This window comes from Neovison vison, chromosome 11 (assembly GCF_020171115.1).
Source record: "Neovison vison isolate M4711 chromosome 11, ASM_NN_V1, whole genome shotgun sequence".
In the NCBI taxonomy this organism is placed as follows: domain Eukaryota; kingdom Metazoa; phylum Chordata; class Mammalia; order Carnivora; family Mustelidae; genus Neogale; species Neogale vison.
Window position 1 is genome coordinate 143,022,375 of NC_058101.1, and position 25,543 is coordinate 143,047,917.

At 38.0% G+C, this 25,543-nt stretch overlaps 1 protein-coding gene across 4 annotated transcripts in view; it reads left to right on the forward strand.

The window, feature by feature from the left end:
• The window catches only part of LRBA (LPS responsive beige-like anchor protein), a 731,946-nt gene that overhangs the window by 700,160 nt on the left and 6,243 nt on the right, over positions 1-25,543 (forward strand). For all 4 annotated transcript variants that reach the window (XM_044224882.1, XM_044224884.1, XM_044224883.1 and 1 more), the window contains 3 exons: positions 15,151-15,252; positions 18,618-18,814; positions 22,733-22,884. In XM_044224882.1, the coding sequence (XP_044080817.1) occupies positions 15,151-15,252; positions 18,618-18,814; positions 22,733-22,884 (451 nt within the window). The remainder of the gene's footprint in view (positions 1-15,150; positions 15,253-18,617; positions 18,815-22,732; positions 22,885-25,543) is intronic.

Consider the following 25,543-nt stretch of genomic DNA (forward strand, 5'->3'; position numbering starts at 1 on the left):
GAAAAATGAGAATTTAATTAAAATGATTATGACAACACTGAAGAGTTCCTGCAAGAATAGCTTTAGATTTTTACTTCATAAGGTAGAGCATTTTAACTGCTCTTAAATATTTACAGTTTCTTAATTTAAAGCAAGTTGCCCTGTATTTGGTAAAGGAAGCACCATTTTGTCCCAGATTGCTTTACCTGAATATCATGGTACTTTACTCCAAATTATGAAATAGTCTGAATATGTTTCAGTCCATCACATTTTGGATTGAATTCTTCAAGCTGTGCTTATTAAATGTGTAATATTTGATTGAAAATGAAACCTTTAATTATTAAATTAATAATTTTATAATTAAATATTTCAAAAAATATTTAGTAAACAACCAGTATATAATTTTAAAAGAACTGTATGGGAAATTTTTTTTCTTGTTTTATGTGATGGGTAAACATAATTTTTATTAAATTCTCCAATATATATTTCGTATGTTTCTCAAATCAGGGACGATTCTCTATACAAATAGAATATGAAAAATCACCTTAAGACTGTGATGCTTTGGATAATACAGATTTTGTGATCACGTCAGACTTGGTGTATGTGTTTCAGTGGGGGGGCAGTGTGTCTGTGTATTCCTCATATTTACACAAACATCTGCATTTTATATGTAATTATAAAATTTTTAAACATGTAGACTTCAAGGATTTTGTCACTTCTGTTTGAGAAAGACTTCATGTTCTTTACATTATGGACTCACATTCTGCTCCTTCTCCATTTCTGGCCTTTTAGGAGGGTCTACTTTCAATTTCTTTTTTTCCTCTGTCTATAAATTTAGTTACTGAGATTTTGTAAATGATCTAAGACAAACCTAGGCTTGACATAAATAATAAATATACAGTTTGTTACTTAGCTAAAAATATTTAGGAAGAATTTTCTCTTGCCTTCAAATAATGTGTTTCATTCACCTACAGCATTCCAAACACAAGAAAAGAATTTTTGGTTTGGTTTTTGTTTTTTTATTTTCTTGACCTAATTATGTTCTATATGTTATACATGGTCATTACCAATGTGTACTCTGAGAAGTAGCTAAAGGCTTATTAGCAACACTTATATGTAGTGGCCGTTATTCAGAAATTAACGTGTATTTTTAAACTAGAAATATTCAGCTTTTCCAGAAGGGAGAAATATATATTTAAATACCTTATAAATCATCCTAGAGATGGTTTTTACATGCTTGTCCTCTAAAAAAATGAATCAAATAGCATTGACCAAATCCTGGAGTTTGGAGTTAAAGCAAATCTAAGTTCCGAGCTTTGCTGTGGTCCTTCTGTCTTGTCTGTAAAATGAAAGCAACAATAGTAACTGACTTAAGGTGTTATCAGAAGCACAGAATGCTCAGAGCAAATAAATCACCACACAAACACCATCTTGTTGGCATTAGAGGATATATTATAATGTTATATTTTTCATAAAGCAGTTCATCTATACCCTCTCATTGTCTGCAGTATGGTGGATATTAACTCCTAGTAATGCTGGTAATGAAAAGAGAAGAAAAATAAAAGAATAACATAACAGCACATCTAATAAAAATTTTAGAAAATTGTACTGTATCTTGACTAAATTAAATTACCTTTCTCAAAGTGAACCTCATCCTTTCTGGCCCTTTTATAGTGTCTGATCTCCCAATCTAATTTTGCTTTAGCTTTGAAGGATGAATCTGGGAGAAAGACAAATAGGCACTCTTTCATATAATGAGAATTTCCACGCATTAGAATAGAAAAATGAACAAGCCAGTTTAAGCTTTTCAAAAGAAAATGACAAACCAAAAAAAAAATTTTTTTTTTTTTTACCATGCGTGTGAACTGTGTTTTACACATTTATGCAGACTGGTTTAGATTTTATAAGCCTCTGGCTCGCTGATGGCTCCACGATGCAGCCGCTGAAGTCAGAGCTTTTCAGATGAGGAATTTTAGCTTATGCTTATTCCTACATTTTATCTCCTGGATGCAATATAAATGACCTTTAAGAAACAGCTACACTTTTTTTTTTTTAACATATAATTTCAGTCTGGTCTATAAATGCACACAATGCCTCAACTTAAATATTTGAACACAGACCTTTTTCTCTCTCTTGAAGAGAAAATTAAAGAAATCTAAACTATTGCTTTTTCTGCATTTTATAGGTCTCACTCAAGCATTTAGTTTTTGTGTGGTTTTGGTTTTTTTCCCCCAAAACTCATGAGAATAAACTAGTGATGTTTCTTCCTAGGGTCATATGCCTGCGCCGTTTTCTATAAATCTGACATTAGTGCTATATGTAAGGTTCATAGCTTTATTTCTATTTTTTAAAAAATCATGTTATCCAGTATTAAATTACACCTTACTTGGGCAAAATCTGGCTAATTCAGCTGCATAAAACCTATATTTAGTTTATCTTGGGCTTTTAAAAGGATACACATGTTTTATAAACTCTGCTTAGATCACGTGGCAAAAACCTTGTTTTCCTGTATAACAGATAGTTTTTCATCTTCGACTCTTTTGTTTTGTGATAGTTATCTCCTGTGGAATGCAATTTTCTTACCAAAAAGAAAAATTAAGGTACAATTCCACTTAGTTGTAGATTTTTAAATAAAATTAACCGACAACATTTTAACGAAAGATATTTTCTCCATGGAAGCATACCTCCCTTTGCCCTAGGACTCTTTGTGTTTTACAACTGCATTTGTGTACCAAAATGCTTTACTGAAACATGCATTTTTTTCCTCAGAATAGTGCTATACAGACTGTATATTCGCAAATTTTGGAGAAAATGTGCCCCAGTGCATTCTGTTGACATTTAAATACTTTAAACTTTGAAATGATCTTAGAAACGAGGTGAAAATTTACAAAATAGTTACTATCTATGATTTTTGTATTACTAGATCATAAACTTAAAATTAAATGCTTATTAAGAATTTTCAGGCTTCTGAGTAATTTTTTTAAAAAAGCAGTTGATTAGCTTGAGAAGCAAATGGTTGCTGACTGAGGGTGTTGTGTGGATGTGTGTATATAGTATTTCAGTAAAGTACTTTTCCATTCTCACATTCTGTTTTTGATTTGATTGAAAGGTGGCATTTTTTTCCTCTTTGCAATCAGACATGCTAATCTATGTCAGCTTTCTCCTTTATGGGAATGGCGTCTACTGAAAGAAAAAAAAAAAAAAGCAGAAGTATTGAAGTTTTTTCATAACAACAAGATTCTGTTCTTTAAGAATATTTCAGCACCATTAATTAGAAAGAAGGTTTTATTAACCATAAGGCTAGCACTAACAGACCACAGAGCTGTTTTTTAAAGTACTGTATGCCATAGCTGCCCTGCTTTTTCTCTGTCTAAAACTTCATTTTGTTATACTCTCATCAATCACCTCAGTCATTACCGTAAATCCTACTGTTGTTAATTTTACTAGTATCACCCTAATGAGACATTCCTGCTATAATTAAAAATGAATTCTAACTTTCAGCCATTCTAAATTTTTTTTTAATGAATTTAGAATGATCGTGCCATATGACTATAAATACCACTGATATACATGGACTACTCATCAGTCTATAAGAAAAGTAGTATCATTATATGTCCAGGTGTGAATTATTTACTGGTTGCTTCTGTGCACATGTGCTTATGCATATGTATATTTTTGTGCACATATTTAGGAATTATGTTTTTTCTATCATAAAGCCTAATATGTTTTACTGAAGCTACTGATAAATCCTTATTCTTTGTCTTGTCAAAATATAGGCAGATGTAACACAAACAGTACTACGCTCTGTAAGTAGGTGTCCTAGAGCACCATCTGCTGGATGTACTTGGGGACGTACTGTTGGTAAATTTGAAAATCAGTACTTGAAAAGTCAGCTGTACTTTGTTTTTAATTGGCTGTGATGTATTATTTATGGATCATAAATGCCAAGATATGTATATTTGTGCTGAGCCATATGAGTTTTTAAAAGAAATCACTTTCTTCTTTTCTCCCACCCTCATGTGGATTTGGAATTTTATAATAAATACATTGTTTAAGGAAAAAGTAAGCACAACCTATGCCTAACGAAACAAAGCATCAGTTTGTCATGAGATATACTCTTCTCTTCTTGATCACGGGTCTTCAGTAAGCTACAGTGGAAGAAAGTTGTTTGGATATTTTAACCTTATGTTCACTTTATTCTGAATATAAAAGCAGTGCTCGAAACAAGTAGCCTTGTTGTACCTGGGGTATGACTCTTGATCTGATTCTTTGTCTAGAGCATGAGTTCTTGTATTCATCTCATCGAGAGCTTTCCTTATGGCCTGACTTCTGGCCTACTCTGTTGTACTAACACTAAGACTGCCCTGTATTTTTCTTTTTTTCTTGAAGAATTCATCAAGTTGGGTTTGAAGCAGCATGTTGGCAGTGTTCAAGTTCAGGTGACATTAAACTACTACGTTTATGAAATTCTCCAGAAGGTCCAGGATGTTTAGTGCTCCATGATGTAATGCAGGCCCTCGAGTTCCAGCAAAACAACTCTGTATTTACTGCTTGTAACTAATAGTAGATGTGGTAAAAGGAATTATATTCATATGGCAAATGAATACAACCTTAATGCGCACCATATGCAGAGTGGTGGCGTGATGTGCCAATATATCACATTTATTTACCTTGTTTAGTTGCAGAGAAAAATGACTCTACCATTCAGCCATAGGCTGCAGTCCTACAAATATGAAAACAGATGAAATGATGATTTACGCCCTCAAATAGAAACTGAGTATCTTCATGTGTAGACTTTAACAGTGCCACACCAAAGAAAGTTGCTTGTCTAATACTTTATGCTCAGATGGGAAATTTAGTTTCAAATAATTGGTAGAGCTAATGTCAGGAGATCTAAGTTCCCTCCAGGCAATTAAAGTTCTCAAAGAAAATTGTGAGTGTACCTTCTTTTATTTAATTGAAACTGACTATGCCTTGAAATTGCAAAATCGCAAGCTACTTCTTCCATCCCTTAAAGCTGGATTCTTCTGCTTTTTTGAATATTGGGTGTGTGTGTGTGGGTCTAAAATTACTGGAGAACCACTATAAGGACACATTTAATCAAGACCTCCTGGAACAATGTATTAGACTGACTATCACCTTCCCAAAAGTTCCTGTCATTAGAGAAATGGTCGGACAGTTTGGTGTATATGTACTTCATACTGTACTTTAGATATTCCTGAGAATTTATTAAAAGAGACTCGTTTTTATATGAAATTAAATACTTAAATTCTTCTAATGATTTCTTTTACAAAGCCACAATTGCTCTAGTCTTTAAAGTAATTTTGCTCACAAATAGGCTTGGCCAGACTTCAGATTCTAGATTTGAAGTATTTTTAGTTAGGAAAAACATCCTTAGAATTCTTGATGCCTCCCATGGCTAAGGCTTCGTGACTGCTAAACTTTTTAGCTTTTATTCTTGTACCTTGTGATTTTCTACAACTGAGAGATTGCTTTATTTCCTTGGAGTAAATGGCATCAGGGTGTTTCTTTTTTTTAATTGTAATAAAATTAACATACATAACATATTCGTTTCAGGTGTATGACATGATGACTTGATAATATGTATATATTGCAAAATGATCACCACAGTTTATTTAGGTAACATCTATCACCATATATAGTTATAAATTCTTTCCTGTGATGAAAATCTACTCTCTTAGCAACTTTCAAATATACAATATAGTATTATTAACTATAGTTACCATGCTGAACATTACCAGGACTTATTTATTTTATAATTGAAAGTTTGTACCTTTTGACCATCTTTGCCATCTCCTCCCCCCCACCAACTACCAGTCTGTTCTTTGTATCTCTAAGTTCAGTTTTTTTGTTTGGTTGGTTTTGGGTTTTTTTTTTTAAATTCCACATATAAGTGAGATTATAAAGTATTTTTCTTTCTCAGTCTGGCTTATTTCAGTTAGCATAATGCCCTCAAGGTCCATCCTGTTGTCACAAGAGACAGGAGATCTCCTCTTATTTAAATGAATGAATAATAATACACTGATATATTTATATATGTGTGTGTGTGTGTGTTCATGTGTGTGTGTTCACACACATGTGAAGTACAAACATATTCTTTATCCATTCATCTCTTGGTGGATACATGTTGCTTCCATGTCCTGGCTATTATACATAATGCTGCAGTGAACATGAGGGTATAGATATCCTTACAAGGTAGTCTTTTCATTCCTTCAGATAGATACTTAGAAGTGGAATTGCTGTATTATAAGATAGTTTATTTTTAATTTTTTGAGGAACTTCCATATTGCTTTCCATAGTTGCTATAGCAATCTATATTCCTACCAACGTGCATGAGGGTTCCCTCTTCTCTACATCTTTCCAACACTTGTTATTAGTCCTTTTTTTTTTTTAAGGATAGTCTTAAGTGAAAGTAGCTTTTTTTTTTTAAGATTGTTTTTAAGATTTTTTTTTAAAATATTTTATCTATTTATTTGACAGAGAGAGAGAGAGAGAGAGATCACAAGTAAGCAGAGAGAGAGGGAAGCAGGCTCACCTCTGAGCAGAGAGCCCGATGCGGGGCTCGATCCCAGGACCCTGAGATCACTACCTGAGCCACAGGCAGAGGCTTAACCCACTGAGCCACCCAGGCGCCCCTAAGATTTTATTTTTAAGTAATCTCTGTACCCAATATGGGACTTAAACTTCCAACCCTGAGATCAAGAGTTGCATGCTTTCCTGACTGACCTAGCTAGGCACCCCTATTTATTGTCTTTTTAATAACAGTTATTCTAACAAGTGTGAGGTGATATCTCATTGTTGTTTTGATTTGCATTTCCCTGATGATGAGTGATGTTGAGCACCTTTTTATGTACCTGTTGGTCGTCTGTATGTCTTCTTTGGAAAAAATACCTATTCACATTCTCTGCCATTCATTCATTCACTCACTCATTCATTTATTCGTGTGCCCATTTTTATAAATCACATTGTTTTATGTTTGTTTCTTTTGTGCTGTTGAGTTGTATGAGCTGTTTATGTAGTTTGGATATTATTAGATATATAATTTGCAAGCATTTTCTCCTACTCCATAGGTTGCCTTTTCATTTTGCTGATGGTTTCTTCTGCTCTGCAGAAGCATTTTAGTTTGAAGTACTTGTTTATATTTTGCTTTTGTTGCCTTTGCTTTTAGTGTCAAATTCAGAATGTTTCTAATAGACAAAGATGTGAAATATTTTTATCTACATTCTTTTTTGAGGCAGAATTTTATGTTCGTATTACTAGGCACTAGATATACAGTTATAGGAGCTATCAATGAATTAGAGTGAATATTAAGCCTCTTTTTGGTGCTTCAACAAATAAAAATCTCAAGAAAGTAGGAAAAAGAAACACATCAGTTAAGTAGAATTTGATATGTTCAGAGGATGAAATACTGCATGGCCATTAATGTATTATGAGTTTGTGGTATTGACATGGAAAATATGCTATCTGTATGATTTAGTGTAAAAGATCACCAAACTACATGTATAATGTATCTTATAGGTATCTAGGTCTGTGTGTATACTTTGTATTCTGTGTATATTTATGCATAGGTAAGAGTCCCGAATGACAGCCAACACAGTATTTTTTATTATGTTATTTAGCAACAGTTATTTATAGGTAGTGGAATTTAGAGGCAGTTTTTTCATTTCCTTCTTCATAATTTACTAAATTATCTGAATGTTTTATAATGAGCATGTGTGACTTTGATAATCAGAGACAAATATATATTGGGGAGGTATACCTAATTATATCAATATACCTTCACTTCCTGCTCTAGGCTTCTAGCTATTAGTTTCATCAGAATTTATATGGATTGTTAGGGAAGGCTGAAAAGTTTAAGAAAAGGAAGAAGGGGAGAAATCAAAGTATGATCTTTAGAAATTAAACAAAAGTATGACAAGAAACAAAAATCCTAACCATCTCTAATTTTCATTTATGCAGCATAGAGTTAGATATGATCCCTACTTTTGCTGAAAGGAATGTCTCCAACAGAGAGTAAAAATCATTCAACTATTACTACTACTACTTTACACCTAGGTGATGCTGGGCGCTATCAGAGACACTTCACATAATAGTCCTATCTGGTGACTACTATTATTACCCTTGTTTTATAGATGAGGCACAGAGTGATTATAAATATGTCTTTACTTGCTGCCCAGGGCCCTGAAGCTCCTAGATCTTATTGAAACTATGAGAACATGCCCACGAGAGGTCACATAGCTAGCTAGAATTCTAGGCCAGAGGTGCCATTCTGAATCACTAAATTGTACTGCAGTTTGTACTGCAATTTGATAAATTAGGCCATCAGCTGTAGAAAATTTGATGCAATCCTGTCACTAAAGCATGCTTTGTTTTCGCAAAGGACAATACAGAGATAATTTTGCTAAACTGAATTCTTCGGACAGTATGCATCATGTTAGAATTTTGAGTTTTTATTTGTTTTGAGAGAGAGCATTAGCAGGGGGGCAGGAGAGGGCAAAGGGAGAGGGGAGAAGCAGGCTCCCTGATGAGCAGGGAGCCCATCCTGGGGCTCAATCCCAGAACACAGGGATCACAAGAAGGCAAAAGTTTAACCCACTGAGCCACCCAGGCACCCTAGGATTTTGCATTGTTTTGAGTGGGGTTTGTTTTTTGGTTTTTTTGGGTTTTTTTTTGAGATTTTATTTAATATTTGTCAGAGAGAGAGAGAGAGAAAGCATAAGCAGGGGGAGGGGCAGAGGAAGAGGGAGAAGCAAGGAGCCCGACAAGGGACTCCATCCCAGGACTCTGGGATTATGACCTGAACAGAAGACAGACGCTTCAGGACTGAGCCACCCAGGTGCCTCTCGTTTTGTTTTTTAGAGAGTGCTCCAGCGGGGGAGGGGCAGAGAAAGAGGGAGAGAAAATCTTAAGCAGCTCCACCCCAGCACAGAGCCCGAGATGGTGGGTGCTTAGTCTCATGACAGCCTCAGGACTCTGAGGTCATGACCTGAGGCAAAATCAAGAGCCATACACTTAACCAACTGAGCCACCCAGGCGCCCAGGATTTTGTATTTTTAAATATTATTACACAATTTAGGGTTGTACTTTAAGTATACAGTTGTAGGTCCAAACTCACAAACACATTTTCTGATTTTGCTTAGAAGAGAGAAAGAAATGCACACAGAGACAGAGACAGAGAGGAGAAAGATTATAAACCAGGAACTTCTAAAGGATTTTTGTACCAACATTATCTTTTCTTGTATTAATAATTCTAGTATTATTTATAAGAGGAAGCTACCAAAATTTGCTCTCTTATGGTTGTCTCACCCTAAGTGCAGCTTTGGCTTATTTTCTGTAGTCTGTATGTTTGACCAAATTATCATGTTTTTCACCAAAGAGACAATGATGAACGGAGAGGAGGAGAAGAGTTGGTGGAGATAGAAGGAATAGAACAAATTTCATATAATTTCCTTTGCATAATTAAAGTGTAGTATTATAATTCCCATCGGGACACTAGGAAGTTAATGGGAAAGGTTTAAGAAACATTTAGTAGCTAACCTCATTTCCGCTTCAGAAAGCCATTTCCTTTCTCGGTTTGCCATTATGGTGAGCCACATGAGAAAGGTTAGTGTACAGTTTTCACGTGAATTTTTTTTTCTCTGCATTGTAGTAATCAAAATGTAATTAAAATGGAATAAATGGCCAGTGCAAAATAGAAGTATCCATCTTTAGGAAATGACTGGCATATATTATATAATACTTAGATTATAAAACTTCTATATATACCTAATAACTTTTATATTTAGCTTTAAATTTGTGTTTTCTTTCAGAATGAATACTCTATTGGAATGACTTTTTTAACAAAGCTGGGTTTCATATTTTGTTTTACCTCTGTAAGAGGTCAGATGGTATTACATTTTAATAATGTGGAAAATTATATCAGTTGTTTTTATTTAAGGACTTTATTAATTGCTGTGAAATACTCATTTTGTATAAAAATTCATTTGTAATAAATAGTTTGAACTTCAGTACAGCTTTTTGATCTTTCCAAATATAGGTATTTATAATTTGCAGGTTTATAGTAAGGTACTACAAAACCTGATCCACTGACCATTTAGAATCAAGTCATTTGCCAATACAAGACTATATTTTATTCCCCTCTTGGTTTCCACAGTGCATTGCACATAATATATATCCAATAAAGGCTATTAAGTGAACGAAGGAGTAAGTGAATGAATGAAAAAGCAATTGGAAAATGTTAACTTTTGGCCCAGGAGTCATCCACACTAAGTATTAATTGAAAAAACTAATTTCATTTCTAAAAAAGTAGGAATAGGAGGATGTTGAACCAAACATCGTTTCATAATAAATGGTATTTTAAAAATGAGGAATGAATGCAGGGGATTCTTTCTCTGCTAATAACATATTTAAACTGCTAATGAGAACTTTGTAGTGTATTTTAAAGTAATTTAATTTTTATAAGACTTGAGGAGATGATGCCAAAAATACCAAGAACTTTATTTATTTTTTAAAATGTGAGTCAGAAGTTTGCCAGAAATTCATGTCTGGTCTATTTTTACCTGGATTATTAATTCCCCTTGCCTTAATGGAGACATATCTTTTGAAATATTTTTCTCATTGAATATTTATGAACAGGGTGCTAGAGAAATTACTGTCTCCTCTTCTCTTCTTTGAGGTATAACTGTAAGTGGTTCAGGGTCCATTTGCTAGAGAAATATACTTAGTTATGAGGGCACCAAAGAAACACAGTTAATAAAAACATTTGTTATCCTGCCTAATGGTGTAAAACATGTCACCTAATATTTTAAAAAACATAGGTCCAGTATAAATGCTAACCGGGTATTATGGAGATCTTGTGCTATTTAAATTCAGGTTGGGTTGTTAGAATAGTGTCTGTAAATTTGTACTGATATTTCCAGTATTATGTACTGAGAAAAGCACATCTGTAAAAACTGGTGTGTCCTGGTATTCTTGGCAGGATTTGGGCTGTCTTTAATCTCCTTTGACTTGTTCATCTTCCTTTAAGGCCATCCATAAAGATGCGCCGAGTATCCTTTTCAGCCTTTGGTTAGGATTTGCATCAGTAGTCATAAACCTGCTCTCCGGACAAAGACACCCTTTCCTTTGAAGTAATTGCTCAAGCTTTTCAAAGCAGTCCAAGAAGTCTATCCTCTTTCTCTTTTTATTTTTCTTTAAGGAGAGTTTGAAGTGTAGCCCCTTAAACTAGCAACAAGATAAATTTTTCTCTCAGCTTTATTGAAAGCCATGACGATTTTTCAAGCAGTAAGACTTTAAAAGGTTCTTAAAGGACTCTGTTCTGCTTTATGATCTAGCTTTTGGTAGATCCTGCTATCTCAAAGAGCAAAAGTAAAGACTTCTTGTATCCATTAACTACTGCAAATTTTTATCAAAGAATTAATCTGATATTTTTCAGAAGGCTTTTTTTTCCCCCCTGCTCTTTATTTGGTTTAGAGACTTCAGTAAAAAATGGTGATAGCATTGGGGTCTTTGAAAAAGCACTGTATGGCCAGTACTGTTTTATTTGAGTTGCTTTTCCCCCTTAAGTGTTAACTTTCAGGGCTGGCATGAGGTTGGGATGTGAGTGCTACCATGGCAGTGAGTATACATGGTTCCTAGATCTCATTTCTAGACTTTCCAAACAAATATATACAGATACGGAGCAGTTTTTCCTTTCCTTTCTGTAGGAGATTATTGCTGAGCTCTATGATTGCAGGATGATACATAATAGCGTAACTCCAGAGAAATAGATTGTGTGAGTCACATATAAAGCCTGTCTTCTGCCTCTGATTTTCCCCTCTACCCTTATTCCAAGTGGTCCCCAAAGTATCTGTTGCATTTAAACAGTTTGGATCTGTTGGATTTAAGTCCCATATCCTATAATTCTATTTACTGTAGAGAAATTTTAATATTTAAAACGCTTGGTTTATTGGAACTTACAAAATTCCAATAAGTATTTACTGTGAACAGAATTTTTTGATGAGAAAATGTAAAGAATACTCAGTCTGCATAGCAGATAATAAAGGGAATACACACACGGTCTTTAAACAAAACTGGAAATAGCTTTTTTAAGAGGATTTGATATCCCTCCTTATATTCTTGTACATGGATTTTAGGGGCTATTAATGTACATTTCCTAACGGGGAGGGAATGTTAAATAGCACAGTCTTCATACTGGAAATCCAGCAAGTGTTTATGAAACGAGTTACCTGAGAACAACCCAGTGGTCATAAGTTTACCCTTATGTTTTTAATTTGTTGTTTTTCTTTTCCTTTCCTTTTTTTTTTTTTTTTTCTTCTGTATTTCCTGAACTGTCTAACCTGCTTCCTGGGTTAGAGAACATTTTGCCAAACTTTGAAGCCAAAGTCCTAGCACTGAACAATTCTTTATTTAGAGATTAGGCTTTAGGAAAAGAAAAATCTTTTTTTTTTTTTTAAGGAAAAGAAAAATCTTTTACAGTATTGAAATCATGCAATATGTGTATGTCTTCTGACTTGGGGAGGGAGAAATGATTGGAGTGTGGATCATTGGAAACTTCTATTTCGTAAGGAAAACATACTTACGAAAAATCTTAATTGTGAGTTTACAAAAAAGAATGTTTTTGTCTTAACCCGCTTTATGGGCTTAATCATGAGGCTTCCTAAACTCTAACTTTACAGTCCTAGAAAATTCTCAGTGTTTCAACTTTTACATTAAAGAAACATAATTAGCAATCTTCTTACTTCCTCACTATGTCCCTGAGAAAAAAATCTTAGACCTAGAAAACAAAAAGTCAGCACTGACATGCTTAAGTGACAACAGTTTCTGGGTCCATTATCCATCTGTCTTTGTTTACTTTGGCTCACACTTTAGAGTGCTTTCAGTTGCCATCAGTTTTCCTTCAAACTTTCATTTCCCACTAAGGAATTCCAAGACAACTCAAGTTAAAACACAAACCTCCCTGCCTCAATAAAATAGTAACTTATGAAAACAAAAAAGGAACCATCACACTGAATATATTCCTTAGAGCTTAGTGATTTTAATTCTTGATTTAAAAAGATTGCCTATATATACATACATATATATATACATATATAAAATTAAACATTAATTTTGAAAATAATATTGTACAGTATTTTGTAGAATGTAGAGCATCTTGGGAAAAGGGGAAAGTGTGAATCAGGACTTAACTCTAGGTAACTTTTTAAAACACACTTATTTCTAATTTTTGTGGCAAAGCTGATCCCTAACAGAAGGTTTAGTAGTTCAGACTTGCTTACATTATGTGCTTCTTTTCTTAAAAAAAATCTCCCAAATTTATGTACTTTTTAAGGGAAAAAACCTAGTTCTTACAACAAATTCTTCCTGGTTTGCAAAATGCCAAGTACTTTGCAAAAAGTACAAGAACTTTGTAATTAAGGTGGGTTTCCCTCAAAGTTTCTAAACTTTGAATCAAAAGAAACCAAGCCCCTTGTTCCACTTGCCCCCTTGCCTTGTACTATGTCATTTGGGATCTGCCTCTGTCACGAAGCATGGAAGCCGGTCCCAGCGTCTGGCCGCATGGGGCACAGCCAGTGTGGCGCAGAGTTTGACGTGACAGCCCTCCACTTACATCTCATTGCAGAAGTACTCAGAGTCACCAAAAGCTGTGAGGCACTCTGTGGGGACACAGCTACACATTTTGTGCCACAACAAATGCACCGTAATACTCCTTTGTAACGGCTGGACTGCAGGCTTCCGTTGAAGTGGGGCAGGAGGCACATAAACTAGGGCCCTGTCTCCATAGGAGACGCCTCCCCTGTTTTTGGTCATGGATCTCTGTGCATTCAGTATAAGCTATTTTCCTTCCTCCCCTCGCCATCCTCCCAGGAAAACACAGGCGTGTACATATATTTTGCATGAAATTTCAGAGACTCCACTGGGACCCATCACAAAAACCACTGCGTTGGAAGTTAGTTTCATTTTTTGACAGCCAGTATTTGCCTTTCCAAGGACAATAGGTTTCTGCTGGATATTCCCTGACCTACCTGAGAGGATAACAAGTTGTTCTTTTCTAAGACTTCCACAGCTGGTGCTAGAGACCTTCTTCTGGGCACATTTGCCTCGTAGGTTACATGGTATCACTTAGCAATCTTCCTGTGAAACCAATCCAAATCGAGGAAATCGAAGAGTGCTAATAGAACACTGCTCTCTAGTTCCACTTACAAAGGCTTTGTGTGTCTTTGTCTTTAGAGACTATAAAAGTGGAGGACTAGCGTGGTCTGAAAATAGTATTCTTCAGGCTAACTATGGAATTCGGCTTATCCTTGCCAATTGGAATGAATCGAGCCACAAATGAAGCCCATTACTGTCTTCTTTATCTGAGTCGGGCCTGTTTGTGGTGTGGGTTCCTTATTAACCAACCAGTTTTGTGGGGTTTATTTGGGAGGGGGGGTTGGGGACAGAGATAACAGGATGACTTCTTCTATTGTGAAAATGTCTGGAAACATCTTCCATTATCTGGATACTCATTCTCTGTTAGCCTTTCCTCACCTTCCTCCACTAGTTTTCAGTCACGATCAGAACTACATGGAAGAGTTTGCTCTATTTCCCCTCTGTTCTTTGAACCACAGAAAATACACTCTGTTAGATTTCTGTATTAAGAAAATACGTAAGATTAGTAAATACGCATTTAAGAGAGGGGTTCCTTAGAGGTATCGTGTCTTAGTTCAGAATGTCTTTACCACAACAGAGATCTCAGGGTCCCATGGAAAAGGGGGCAGGGGTGGGGCTGCCTTTCTTTGAAATGTGGATCAAGCCAGAGATAGTACTTTTATAATCATCCATCTATAAATCATCTAATTGAGGGGCTTATATTTATATTTGGGAAGTATATGAGTCATTCTACAATGCAGATTTTTGTCTTACTTTACTCTGTATTTTCAATTCCTGTTGCTTGATAGTCATGTAAGGGTTGGAAATTTGGCAACTGGTCTTCATACTCTAGCATACAGTGGGGATTTAGTGCTAAAATAGGGTTTGGGGACAGATTTCCAAACTGGGACTTAGGTGTTACAGGAATCAGGAACAAATCGCTTGTTATTTAAGTAGAGGGAGCTGAGAGAGGTAACCCCCTGCCTGAACTTGATTGTTTTTATCTGTTTCTGCCCAAAGGTGAGACCAGCACTCCTCGGGCCATTCTAACAGGCCACGACTGTGAGATCACCTGTGCTGCCGTCTGTGCTGAGCTGGGCCTGGTGTTAAGTGGCTCCAAAGGTAAACCCATGGTGCCCTCCATAAAATGTATGCGTTTTTTGGCAAGGATGGATTTGGTACTTTTTTCTCTAAGCTGTGCTGTCCATTATAGTAGCTCTTAGCCATGTAGGACTATTTGAATCAACTAATTACTTATTGAATTAGTTAATTACTTATGTGATTTAACTACATAAAGTTTAAAATGCAGGTCCCTGGTGGCACTAGCTACTTTCAGGTGTTCACGCCTCACACATGACTGTGGCTGCTGAACCAAACAGCATAAGTACAGAACATCTGCACTGTCACAGAGAATTGTGTTTCACAGCATTGCTCTGACGAGGGAGGTGGGGACAAGGAACATCTTTGTCTATTTGTTTATTCCTCTGGACTCCGGGCTGGGTTCCATCTCACACCTGGAGGGAAACTGACCTGGTCTGTTTTAACTTCCAAATCTCAGGAGCCAGGATGGCATTGAGAGTGGAGTGGGAAGACATTTGAGCTGGTTCTCCTGGGGGAGGTCTGCCCTTGCCATGTCATCATATATTTAGGCCAGAGTTATCAACCACAAAGCAAGCTTTCGAAGAGGACACACAACAAATCAGGATCTGACCTGGAACAGAGCTGTTTTGAATCCATTGCTTATTCCATCGTAATAGTTTATCCATCTCTCTCTCTCTCTGCCCTGAGCTGAGGTCTGAACACACAAAAAAGTACTATAATCCTGTCTTTGAAGGTTATCTGATGGGGATGCATTGAATATTTGACTCACCTTATCTGTGTCTCGAACTATAATACTTAGTCTAGCTAACAAGACTTATTAAATATTAAGAGGATTGTATTTAAAAATTTAGTTGGTCAGGGCAGTAAAATAATGGTACCAGGAATTCTATACCTACTAGATTTTTTTTCCCCTTCTTATATCTAAGAATTTCATATATCCTGAGCAAATAGAAGTTCTTAGACTATACAGGATCCAAATTAGACATGGGGCGCCCTGCTGGCTCAGTCGATAGAGCACGAGATTCCTAATCTCAGTGCTATGATTTTGAGCCCCACGTTGGGTATAGGGCTTAATTAAAAATAAAATCTTGGGGTGCCTGGGTGGCTCAGATGGTTAAGTGTCTGCCTTCAGCTCAGGTCATGATCCCAAGGTCCTGGGATCGAGCCCCACATCAGGTTCGCTGCTCAGCAGGGAGTCTGCTTCTCCCTCGTCCCCTCCCTCTCCCCTTGCTTGTGCTCTCTCTCTCTCAAATGAATAAATAGAACCTTTCTAAAAAAAATTTTTTTAAATGAATAAATAAAATCTTTAAAAAAATAAAAATAAAATCTTTAAAAAAAAAACAAAAAACACACAAAAATTAGACATACAAAATGAACCTATCATATTAAAGGTCATCCTGGCGTTGCATGGTAGTGCAGAACCATATGAATGACCACACAAGCTAAAAGCCATGTGGAGTGATCATAACAATCAGTGGGAGACATTTGGGTTGTTTTGTGGCTTTTAAAATTATTTTGTCAAAACATTAAAAATTTGCTTACAGAGTTTTTACTCACACACATATAGGCACAAAAAATCCCAGTTAAACTCACATTTACATAATACACTGTAATTTAAAACTTTAGAAACATTGAAAATTGAAGTGTTTTCCCCATGAGAAACTTATCAAGAGTACAACAGTGCTTGCCTTCTTTTCTTTGTAGAACTTAAGATAAAAGAGCGACAACCATTTCTGTGATTTGAGCAGTTGTCACGCTCCTTTCTATGTTTTGGTCAGCTTCCCACATTTTCTCTTCTGTGCATTCAGTGTCATGAAACATCTCCTTGGGTTCCTTTAAAGTGAAGTTCTTGCTGGCATCACTTCTTCTGGGACATCACCGTTTTTGTTACAACCCATTTTCTAATCTGTGTCAGTAAGTTCACCGTCACGGATGTCCTCTGGCTGCATGTCTAAATTCTCTCAGCAACGTCAGCGTTTGCAGGATCAGTTCTTTCTCCTGTGACCCCATTTATATTCAGTACCAAGTTCGCTCTTGGCTTTATCACTTTTCATTTCCTTCTGGCCAGTAGTCCCTTTTGGTGGTCCATTTCTGTAAAGTGTCACGTGGGCTTCTCACTGGAGATGAGGAAGCAGCACAACCACACATTTAGCTCTGGGTGCACGGACTGAGGGACAGACCGTCAGCGACCTTTACTGACAGCCTCTGAGGGAAATGGTGTGGTTTGTTCCTCGTGATGCACTTCTGTTATTTACCTATTCATTTGTGGACTGAGAAGCTAGTCACAAAATGTGAACTTGATGCAGTTAATGTGAAACCTGAAGTTTGAAGCGTGGTGAGGGCCTAGTGTCCTTTAGAGAGTGATCACGGATACTCACGCATGCTGGGACCGCATGCACAGGAGAGGCTGCTGGTATGTATTTATGTTGAGAACACAAAAAGCCTATAAACTCCCTGAGTGGTCAAGAAAAGTAGAGAACCTGATTTTCAAAAGGTCATGCTCTTAGTAGTCCTGTGGGGGTCAGGTCACAAGTCCCTGTAGGCCTGAGTAATTTAGATTGGAGATCAGCAGGCCTTGTACTCGTTACCCCTCTTGTCCGACTTAGACATCTCTTGGAACTTACTTGTCACACAGGTGGTTTTGGTTACCTCTTCCTTCTTTACTTTACTTGTAGCAGGCATTCAATAAAAATGAAAATGCTCTGATGTGTATGCCTTCCCCAGTAGCTCCCATTCTCCTCAGGCAACTCAGCCTGGAGGTCAGTTCGGGGAGTTGGAAGTGTGGGTGCTGCTCGCTTTGGGGGCAGCCAGCAAGTGTACTCACTTGCAGAAGGATCTCTGGGTGAATTTATTGGGGGTGGAGTGGGGAGGAGTGGGTGGACTGCCAGCAACGTTCTTTCATCGTGAAGTAATGGGCAATGGGAGGGAAGAAGGCTGAGGCCTCCCAAAGCTGCTCTAATGAGCTGTCCCCATGCTGGCCCACAGTGCGACCACTGCTTTGGGGCCCCTGTGACATGCAGGCAGAGCTTCAGCATGAGCTTGGTGGCAGTCTGTCCTTTCCAGAAGCACCTCTAGGATTTGAAATTTGTCCTGTTCCTTTCTGAATGCAGTGTGTTTTTATCATCTCTTGGCATAATGAATTTCATAAAGTAGCTTCTCTTGAGGAGAAGTGAACTTGAATTATATGACTTGTCTTTCTCCTCTCCCAAGTAGAAGGTGGGATCTGGCCAGCATGCAGAGGACATTGTTTAAAATAACATATAGAAGATACATAATTTTTAAAGGTTTGCTACAGCTGTTTGATCCTGTTTAATCAGTGCTGAAGATTCATTTCATGTTTGTCATCATTTAAAAAAAAAAATTATCTTTCGTTTCTCTTTTCTCAGAAGGACCATGTCTCATACATTCCATGAATGGAGACTTACTAAGGACTTTGGAGGGTCCTGAGAACTGCCTGAAACCGAAACTCATTCAGGCTTCAAGAGAGGGTCATTGTGTCATATTCTATGAAAATGGCTGCTTCTGTACATTCAGTGTCAACGGGAAACTTCAGGCCACTATGGAAACAGATGATAACATAAGAGTGAGTACGCCACAGACTTTCCACCCTTCTAGATCTTGACCTCCAAGTGTAGTAGGTGAGGAGGGAGAGGGTTCGCTAGAGAGACTTCTAGCCTTTCCATGCTGTAAGAAAATCACCAGGTAGCACTTGCACAGGGCTCGTGTATTCACAGACCATGGCGTGTCGCAGCTGTGGCGACGGCGTCGCCCAGTCAGAGCGCTCTGGGCACGACAGCACGCAGTGAAGCCAACCTGGGGGCCTTTCAATAGCATTGACCAGCTTGCTTATTTGTTTTCTCTAAGAAAGTTACCTGTACATGATTGTTTCCTATTTTCTGAGTACCAAAGCTAAAATAGTGGATTCCACCTAAAACTAAAACTCCTCTTCACACTCGAGTAGGTGGCTGGTGGGAGTGGTAGGGATTATGACGACTCAGGGTTAGCGTCTCATTCTAGACTTGACTTCTTCTTGAATAACAAGGCCAACAATTAGCAAGTTAAGGGAGTTGGGCTTCCAATTATGATGTGACTGAGGCAGACATGTATTCCCTTTTGATAAATGAGGAATGATAGTGCTAGTGGACCATTTGGAGTCTTGCTTAATTTTCAGGACATGATTCCAAAAGTTATTATAGGTTGAAGAAAACCGTAAAGACTGCTCTTTGGAGAGGCTATTTTTTCAAGGTCCTCCTTTTCTCACTCCCAGCCCTCTGGGGCAGCTTAAGATAAAATGAAGCTGTGGTGTTCCCGTCATTTTCCAGGATGAGGTTGGAGGTGCATGTGAACTGTGAATGGTGAGGGGACTCCGGACATGTCGGGGTGTGAAGAGGGTCGCAGAGGCCTCTGCCCTCCCGGTGTGGCTTTAAGCTAGCTCTGGACAATATTCATTGCCCTTCCTGACCCAGGGTAGCTTACAGGACATAAACTGTCAGTTTCCCAGACCTAATTTGACCCCCCTCTGCTATCAAGTCAACAAATCCTGGGGTCAGGAAGTATTAAGAAACAATAACCCTAAATACGGATCACGTTGATGAAATGACGGGCACTTGCTACTTCTCTATCTCAGCATTGATTTCTCCTGTGTCTTCTTCATTTCCCTCTGTGAATTTTCCTCACTGTATTTTGACTGCCTGTACCACAAAAGCATGCACTGCTACTTTTATTTTTCCCTTCCTTCCCATAATACTTCATTTAAACCAAGTACACATCAGAGGATTTTCCTTTCCTCTTTTCTTTACAATAATAATGTTGATAATCTGTCACTTTGAGTTATGATTATACTGTCAGCAACACTAATAAATCTGTAAAATAATTTGAAATCCCTTGCTGGCTAAAACAATATCTGTGGCATTTCAGTTAGTACCGAAGGCTCTGGGAAGTTCCTTGAGGCAATAGTAAGGAGGCTTTCTGCAGACTGTTCATACACACATGCTTTTCCTCTCTGCCCTAGAGCCATTGTTTTTTTTTCCCCCTGTAATATTTCCCACTGGATTTTAGGCTTAAACAATCCATTGCCTTTTTCCCAGCACTCCTGCACTTTATCATACTAACTTGGAAGTGGCGACTGTGTGATTAAAACAAGCTTGCCTAAAATGAGCGCTGCGTGCCCGTGGCTCCAGAGACTGACGCTTTCACAGCTAACTGCCTTGGGGAGGGAGAGAGGAAGAATAAGAGACATCACAGAGCAAAAGTCTCCAGCTCCATCCTGTAGTCTGAGCTGTATTAGGAAAGGGGACCATGGAAACAAATTAGTCATCAGCTCAGACCAGAAATGAAGTTTCTTTGAAATACCAAGAACGCTGCAGGCAGGCAGCCTGGGGAACCTCTGTGCTAATCAAGGCTTCCCACCTGTTTTTATTTAGATGCCAGATTGTTCGGTGGCATTTGGTTAACGTATCACAGCACATCAGCTAGGCAGTGTTTAGATGTCTTAATGAGTAACTTAAATTAAGTGGGCAGCCGGTACAGAGCAGCAAAGTTATTTTATCCTAAACAAAGGAGAGCCACCATTTCATCCGTAGGAACTCATTTATTTTCTTTTGCTGGGGAAGCCTTGTTTTAGGTCGTGATCATGTCCAGCAGACTGCTCTGGCCACAGAAACCAGTGCAGCTACGGCACAGTCCAAGGCACTCCGGATTCCAGGGGGCAATGACATGTCTCCGGGGCCTTCTAAAATCTCCAATCTCTACCCAACCGGGATGCCGAGGAGAGGAGCTGGAGTTAAGAGCTCTGAGCGCTGGTTTGAGTGAAGACCACACGCCCTCAGTGAACGTTGCCGTGTGGCTCTTACTCCAGGGGAACTCATGAGAAAGGCCAACAAACTACTGTTTCATTTCAGCAGGCTCCTGGCTTATTAAAATGTTTTGGATGCCAATAAGTGTATAATCCTAAAAATCCAGGTTTTATTTAATTCCAGACAGAACTAGGATTAACAGTTCTTTACTAGAACAAAGAGTTGAAGATCAATAGTTTTAATTTATGTTTTAGTCTAGCATTTAACCAGCAGAAAGCCTCAGGTATAAAATTCAAGTGAAACACAGCCATAAGGTTAATGGATTTTCATCAGCTGAATTTTGTAAGTGTGGCAAATATTGTTTGCCCGAGCCCTTACTGCAGCTCCCTGGTAGCCCTTAGCTATTGCCATTTGGGATGTGAATGGGGAAAAGAATATTGAAAAAACTTACTGTTTGCATTGGGTTAAGATTTAGAGAATTATTCTTACCTGTGACTATCTTGCATACATGGGCTTTTCTTAGATGTATTTTTGTATTCTTGAAAATAAACTACAGTTAAGAGACCAGTAAAAGTTGGCATTTACATAAATGTGAATTGAATGGCTATGGAACGGTCCTTACTTTTCCAGGATTTTTTAAAAATTTTGTCAAAGGGCAGATTACAGACTTCGGGCAACTATACTAAAACTGAGTACAGGAAAGAGTTAATTTCAGAAGTTAGATTTTTTTTTCTTTCTGACTTGCTAGAATAATCTGTCTTCCCATATTCACTGTCCAAGTAGGCATAGGATTACAGGTGTTTACACTTTCTCTGTAAAAGGATAAAAAATATTTTGGGCTTTGCAGACTCTCTATTCTGTTGCAGTCACTAGTGAGAGTGACCATAAATGAATGGGTGTGGTTATGTTCCAGTAACCCTTATTTACAGGTGCTGAAATTTGGAATTCATATAATCTTCATATGTCATGGAATATTATTTTTCCTCTGATTTTTTCCAACCACTAAAATGTAAAAAAGTCATATAAAAATGCAGTGGTCTGTATTTGGCCCCATTTACAGGACTGAAGAGCAAATTTCATGTCTGTACTTCCTGTTCGGTACTGGCGGGAAGCATTCAGTCCGGGGGCAAAAGGAAAACGCTTCACCTGGGGTTTAGTCACCCTGGAAGCTGGCTCCCTAACTACCAAGCTATCTTCCTAAATGCTGTAAAAATCCAGCAGGCCTAGTGAAGGTATTAAAGCTCTTGGTCTTCTCCCACGGGGTCGTGGGCCCAAAGGCAGCATGTTTTAGCGGAGATCTGAGGGCAGCTAGCACTGCCTCCCCAGCCTAGTACAGAGTGGGCTTAGCACACCCGCAGTACAACTGGAGAGATGCCAGGAGGCTGCTCACTTTAGAATGCTGGTCCCAGTTCACAACATACACCATTTAAATAGTATTCACAGAGCTGGAAGACTTTGCCACCTCATCTTTAAAATGTGAAAATTAAAAAAAGCAAAACCCCAAACACTGCCCAGCTTTGTCCATTTGCTTTTTGAAAAATGGACAAAGTGTTCTGTAATTTCTGATTTCCTATAACCTTCTCAGGAGCACACATACCCTGTCTGCCTGCCTTGAGTGGCTGCATGGAGGAGGAATGAAACACAGGGCGGGAGCCAGGGTTCTCCTCAGGCCACACCTCTGCTGACTATTGCTGGGTCTCTCCTAGGCCATCCAGCTGAGCCGAGACGGGCAGTACCTGCTCACAGGAGGAGACAACGGTGTGGTCATGGTCTGGCAGGTGTCTGACCTCAAGCACCTCTTCACCTATCCAGGCTGCGATGCTGGCATCCGGGCCATGGCCCTGTCTTACGACCAGAGGTAACACTAAAATCATGGTCTACTGATGGGGATAGTAAAAACCGGAGGGAATTTATTTAAGTGGGCTGATGGATAGACTGGGTTGTGGGGATCACCTGGACAATCAGAAAAGCCTGGGTGGCTCGGTCAGTAAAGCATCTGCCTTCCGCTCGGGTAATGATCCCGGGGGCCCAGGATCAGGTCCCATACCTGGGAGCCTGCTGCTCCCTTTGGTGCTCTACGTTTGTGCTCTCTCTCAGAAAAATAAATGAATGAATGAATGAATGAATGAATAAATAAATAAATAAATAAATAACCCTGGGGGGAGAAAGCCAGTAGGGCGCCTGGGTGGCTCAGTCATTAAGGATCTACCTTCAGCTCAGGTCATGATCCCAGGGACCTAGGATCGAGTCCCACATCAGGCTCCCTGCTCAGTGGGAAGCCTGTTTCTCCCTCTCCCACTCTTTCTGCTTATGTTCCCTCTCTCACTGTGTCTCTGTCTGTCAAATAAATAAATAAAATCTTTCTTTAAAGAAAAAAAAAGCTAGTGAATATTGTTTTGTTTTGTTTTGTTTAAAGTGTGATTTTCTTTCCAAGATTGTCACTCGTGGACAAAGGCTGAATTCTCCATAATAGACAGGTTAAGTAACAAAGACTGTAATTACATGGCCATAAAGTTTTTTATATTTCTTAGAGTACTTTTTCCTTATAATAAAACTTTAAGAGCTATAAACATGTTTAATATAAAATACCTGTATCTCTGTCCATGAGAATTCTATGGAGAGATTTGCCTTTTTCCTAAAACCTTCCAAGTGGTAAATTTGGGGGAGAAAGTCTTCAATATCTTATTTCTCCTTAATATACGGTCACAGATTTTAGTTCCTAATTTTTTTTTATTGTGCTATACACATAAAATTTACCTTTTTTTTGGTGTACAAGTCATTGGCATTACGTACATTCATACTGTTGTACAACTACCATCACTGCCCATCTCCAGTTTTTTTCTTTTCATAAGTTTTTCATCATCCCAAAGAGAAGTCCTCTCCCCCTTAAACACTAACTTCCCACTTTCCCTCCCAGAGCTCCATCCAGGTTACCTCAACTCCAGTGTCTGTCTCTATGAGTTTGCTTCTTTTAGGTACTTCGTGCAAGTGGAAGCATAAAATATTTGTCCTGTTGTAGCATGTATCAAGCTCATGCTTACTTAAGGCTGAATAGTACATGCCACTTCACATAGCCATGCATCCACTGACATTTTGGTTGTTTTCATCTAATGGCTGTTGTGAATAATGTCGCCATGAGCATTCACATAACAAATACCTGTTCAGATTCCTGTTTTCACTTATTTGGGGTAGATAGCCAGGAGCGGAATGAATGGTTGAGTCATATGGTAATTCTATGTTTAACTTTTTGAGGAACTGCCAAACTGTTCTCTGTAGGGGCTGTACCATATTACATTCCCACCAGCAGTGTACAAGGGCTCCAATTTCTCCACATCTTCACCAACACCTGTTATGTCCTGGTTGTAGTTAATTTTTGTTTTTAATAATATCCATCCTAGTGGATGTGAAATGGTCTCTTACTGTGGTTTTGATTTGCATTTCCCAAATGACTGGTGGTGTTGACTTTGCACTCTTAATAGTGTCCTCTGATGTGCAAAAGTTTTAAATTTTGATGACTTTTTTTTTTTACTGTTGTTGCAAATGCTTCTAGTGTATCTAAGAAATCACTGCAAAATCCAGTGTCATAAAGCTTTTCCCCTATGAGTTTGAGTTGTAACACTTATGTTTGTGTTTTTTTGTTTTTGTTTTTGTTTTTTAAGATTGTTTGTTTATTTGACAGAGACACAGCAGGGGAGGGAACACAAGCAGGGGGAGTGGGAGAAGGAGAAGCAGGCTTCCCACTGATCAGGGAGCCTGATGTGGGACTCAATCTCAGGTCCCTGGGATCATGACCTGAGCTGAAGGCAGATGCTTAACAACTGAGCCACCCAGGTGCCCCTTTATTTAGTTTCTGATCCATTTTTAAGGTCCAGTTTTATTCGTTGGCATGTGGGTATCAGTTTTCCGAAAACTATTTGTTGAAAAGTTTGTCCTTTCCCCACCGGATGGTCTTGACACTTACCAAAAATCATCTGACCATATATGTGAGTTCATTTCCGGGTTCTCTATTCCATTGGTCCAAATGCCAGTACCAAACTGTTTTGATTACTATAGCTTTGTGGGGAGTTTTGAATTCATGAAGTACAAGACCTCTGATTTTTATTCTTTTTTTTTTTTTCTTCTTCATGATTGTTTTTGACTATTTGGGGTTCCTTGAAAATCCATTATGAATATTAAGATGGGTTTCTCTATTTCTGAAAAAAAAAAAAAGTGGGGGGGTAGGAATTTTGGTAGGGATTGGGTTGAATATGTTGATTGCTTTGGCTACTGTTGTCATTTTAACAATATCAAATCTTCCAGTCTATGAACACAGATGTCTTTCCATTTATTGGTTTTCTTTAATCTCTTTCAGCAGCATTTTATAGTTTTTTTTTTAAAAGATTTTATTTATTTATTTGACAGAGAGAGATCACAAGTAGACGGAGAGGCAGGCAGAGAGAGAGAGAGAGGGAAGCAGGCTCCCTGCCGAGCAGAGAGCCCGATGTGGGACTCGATCCCAGGACCCTGAGATCATGACC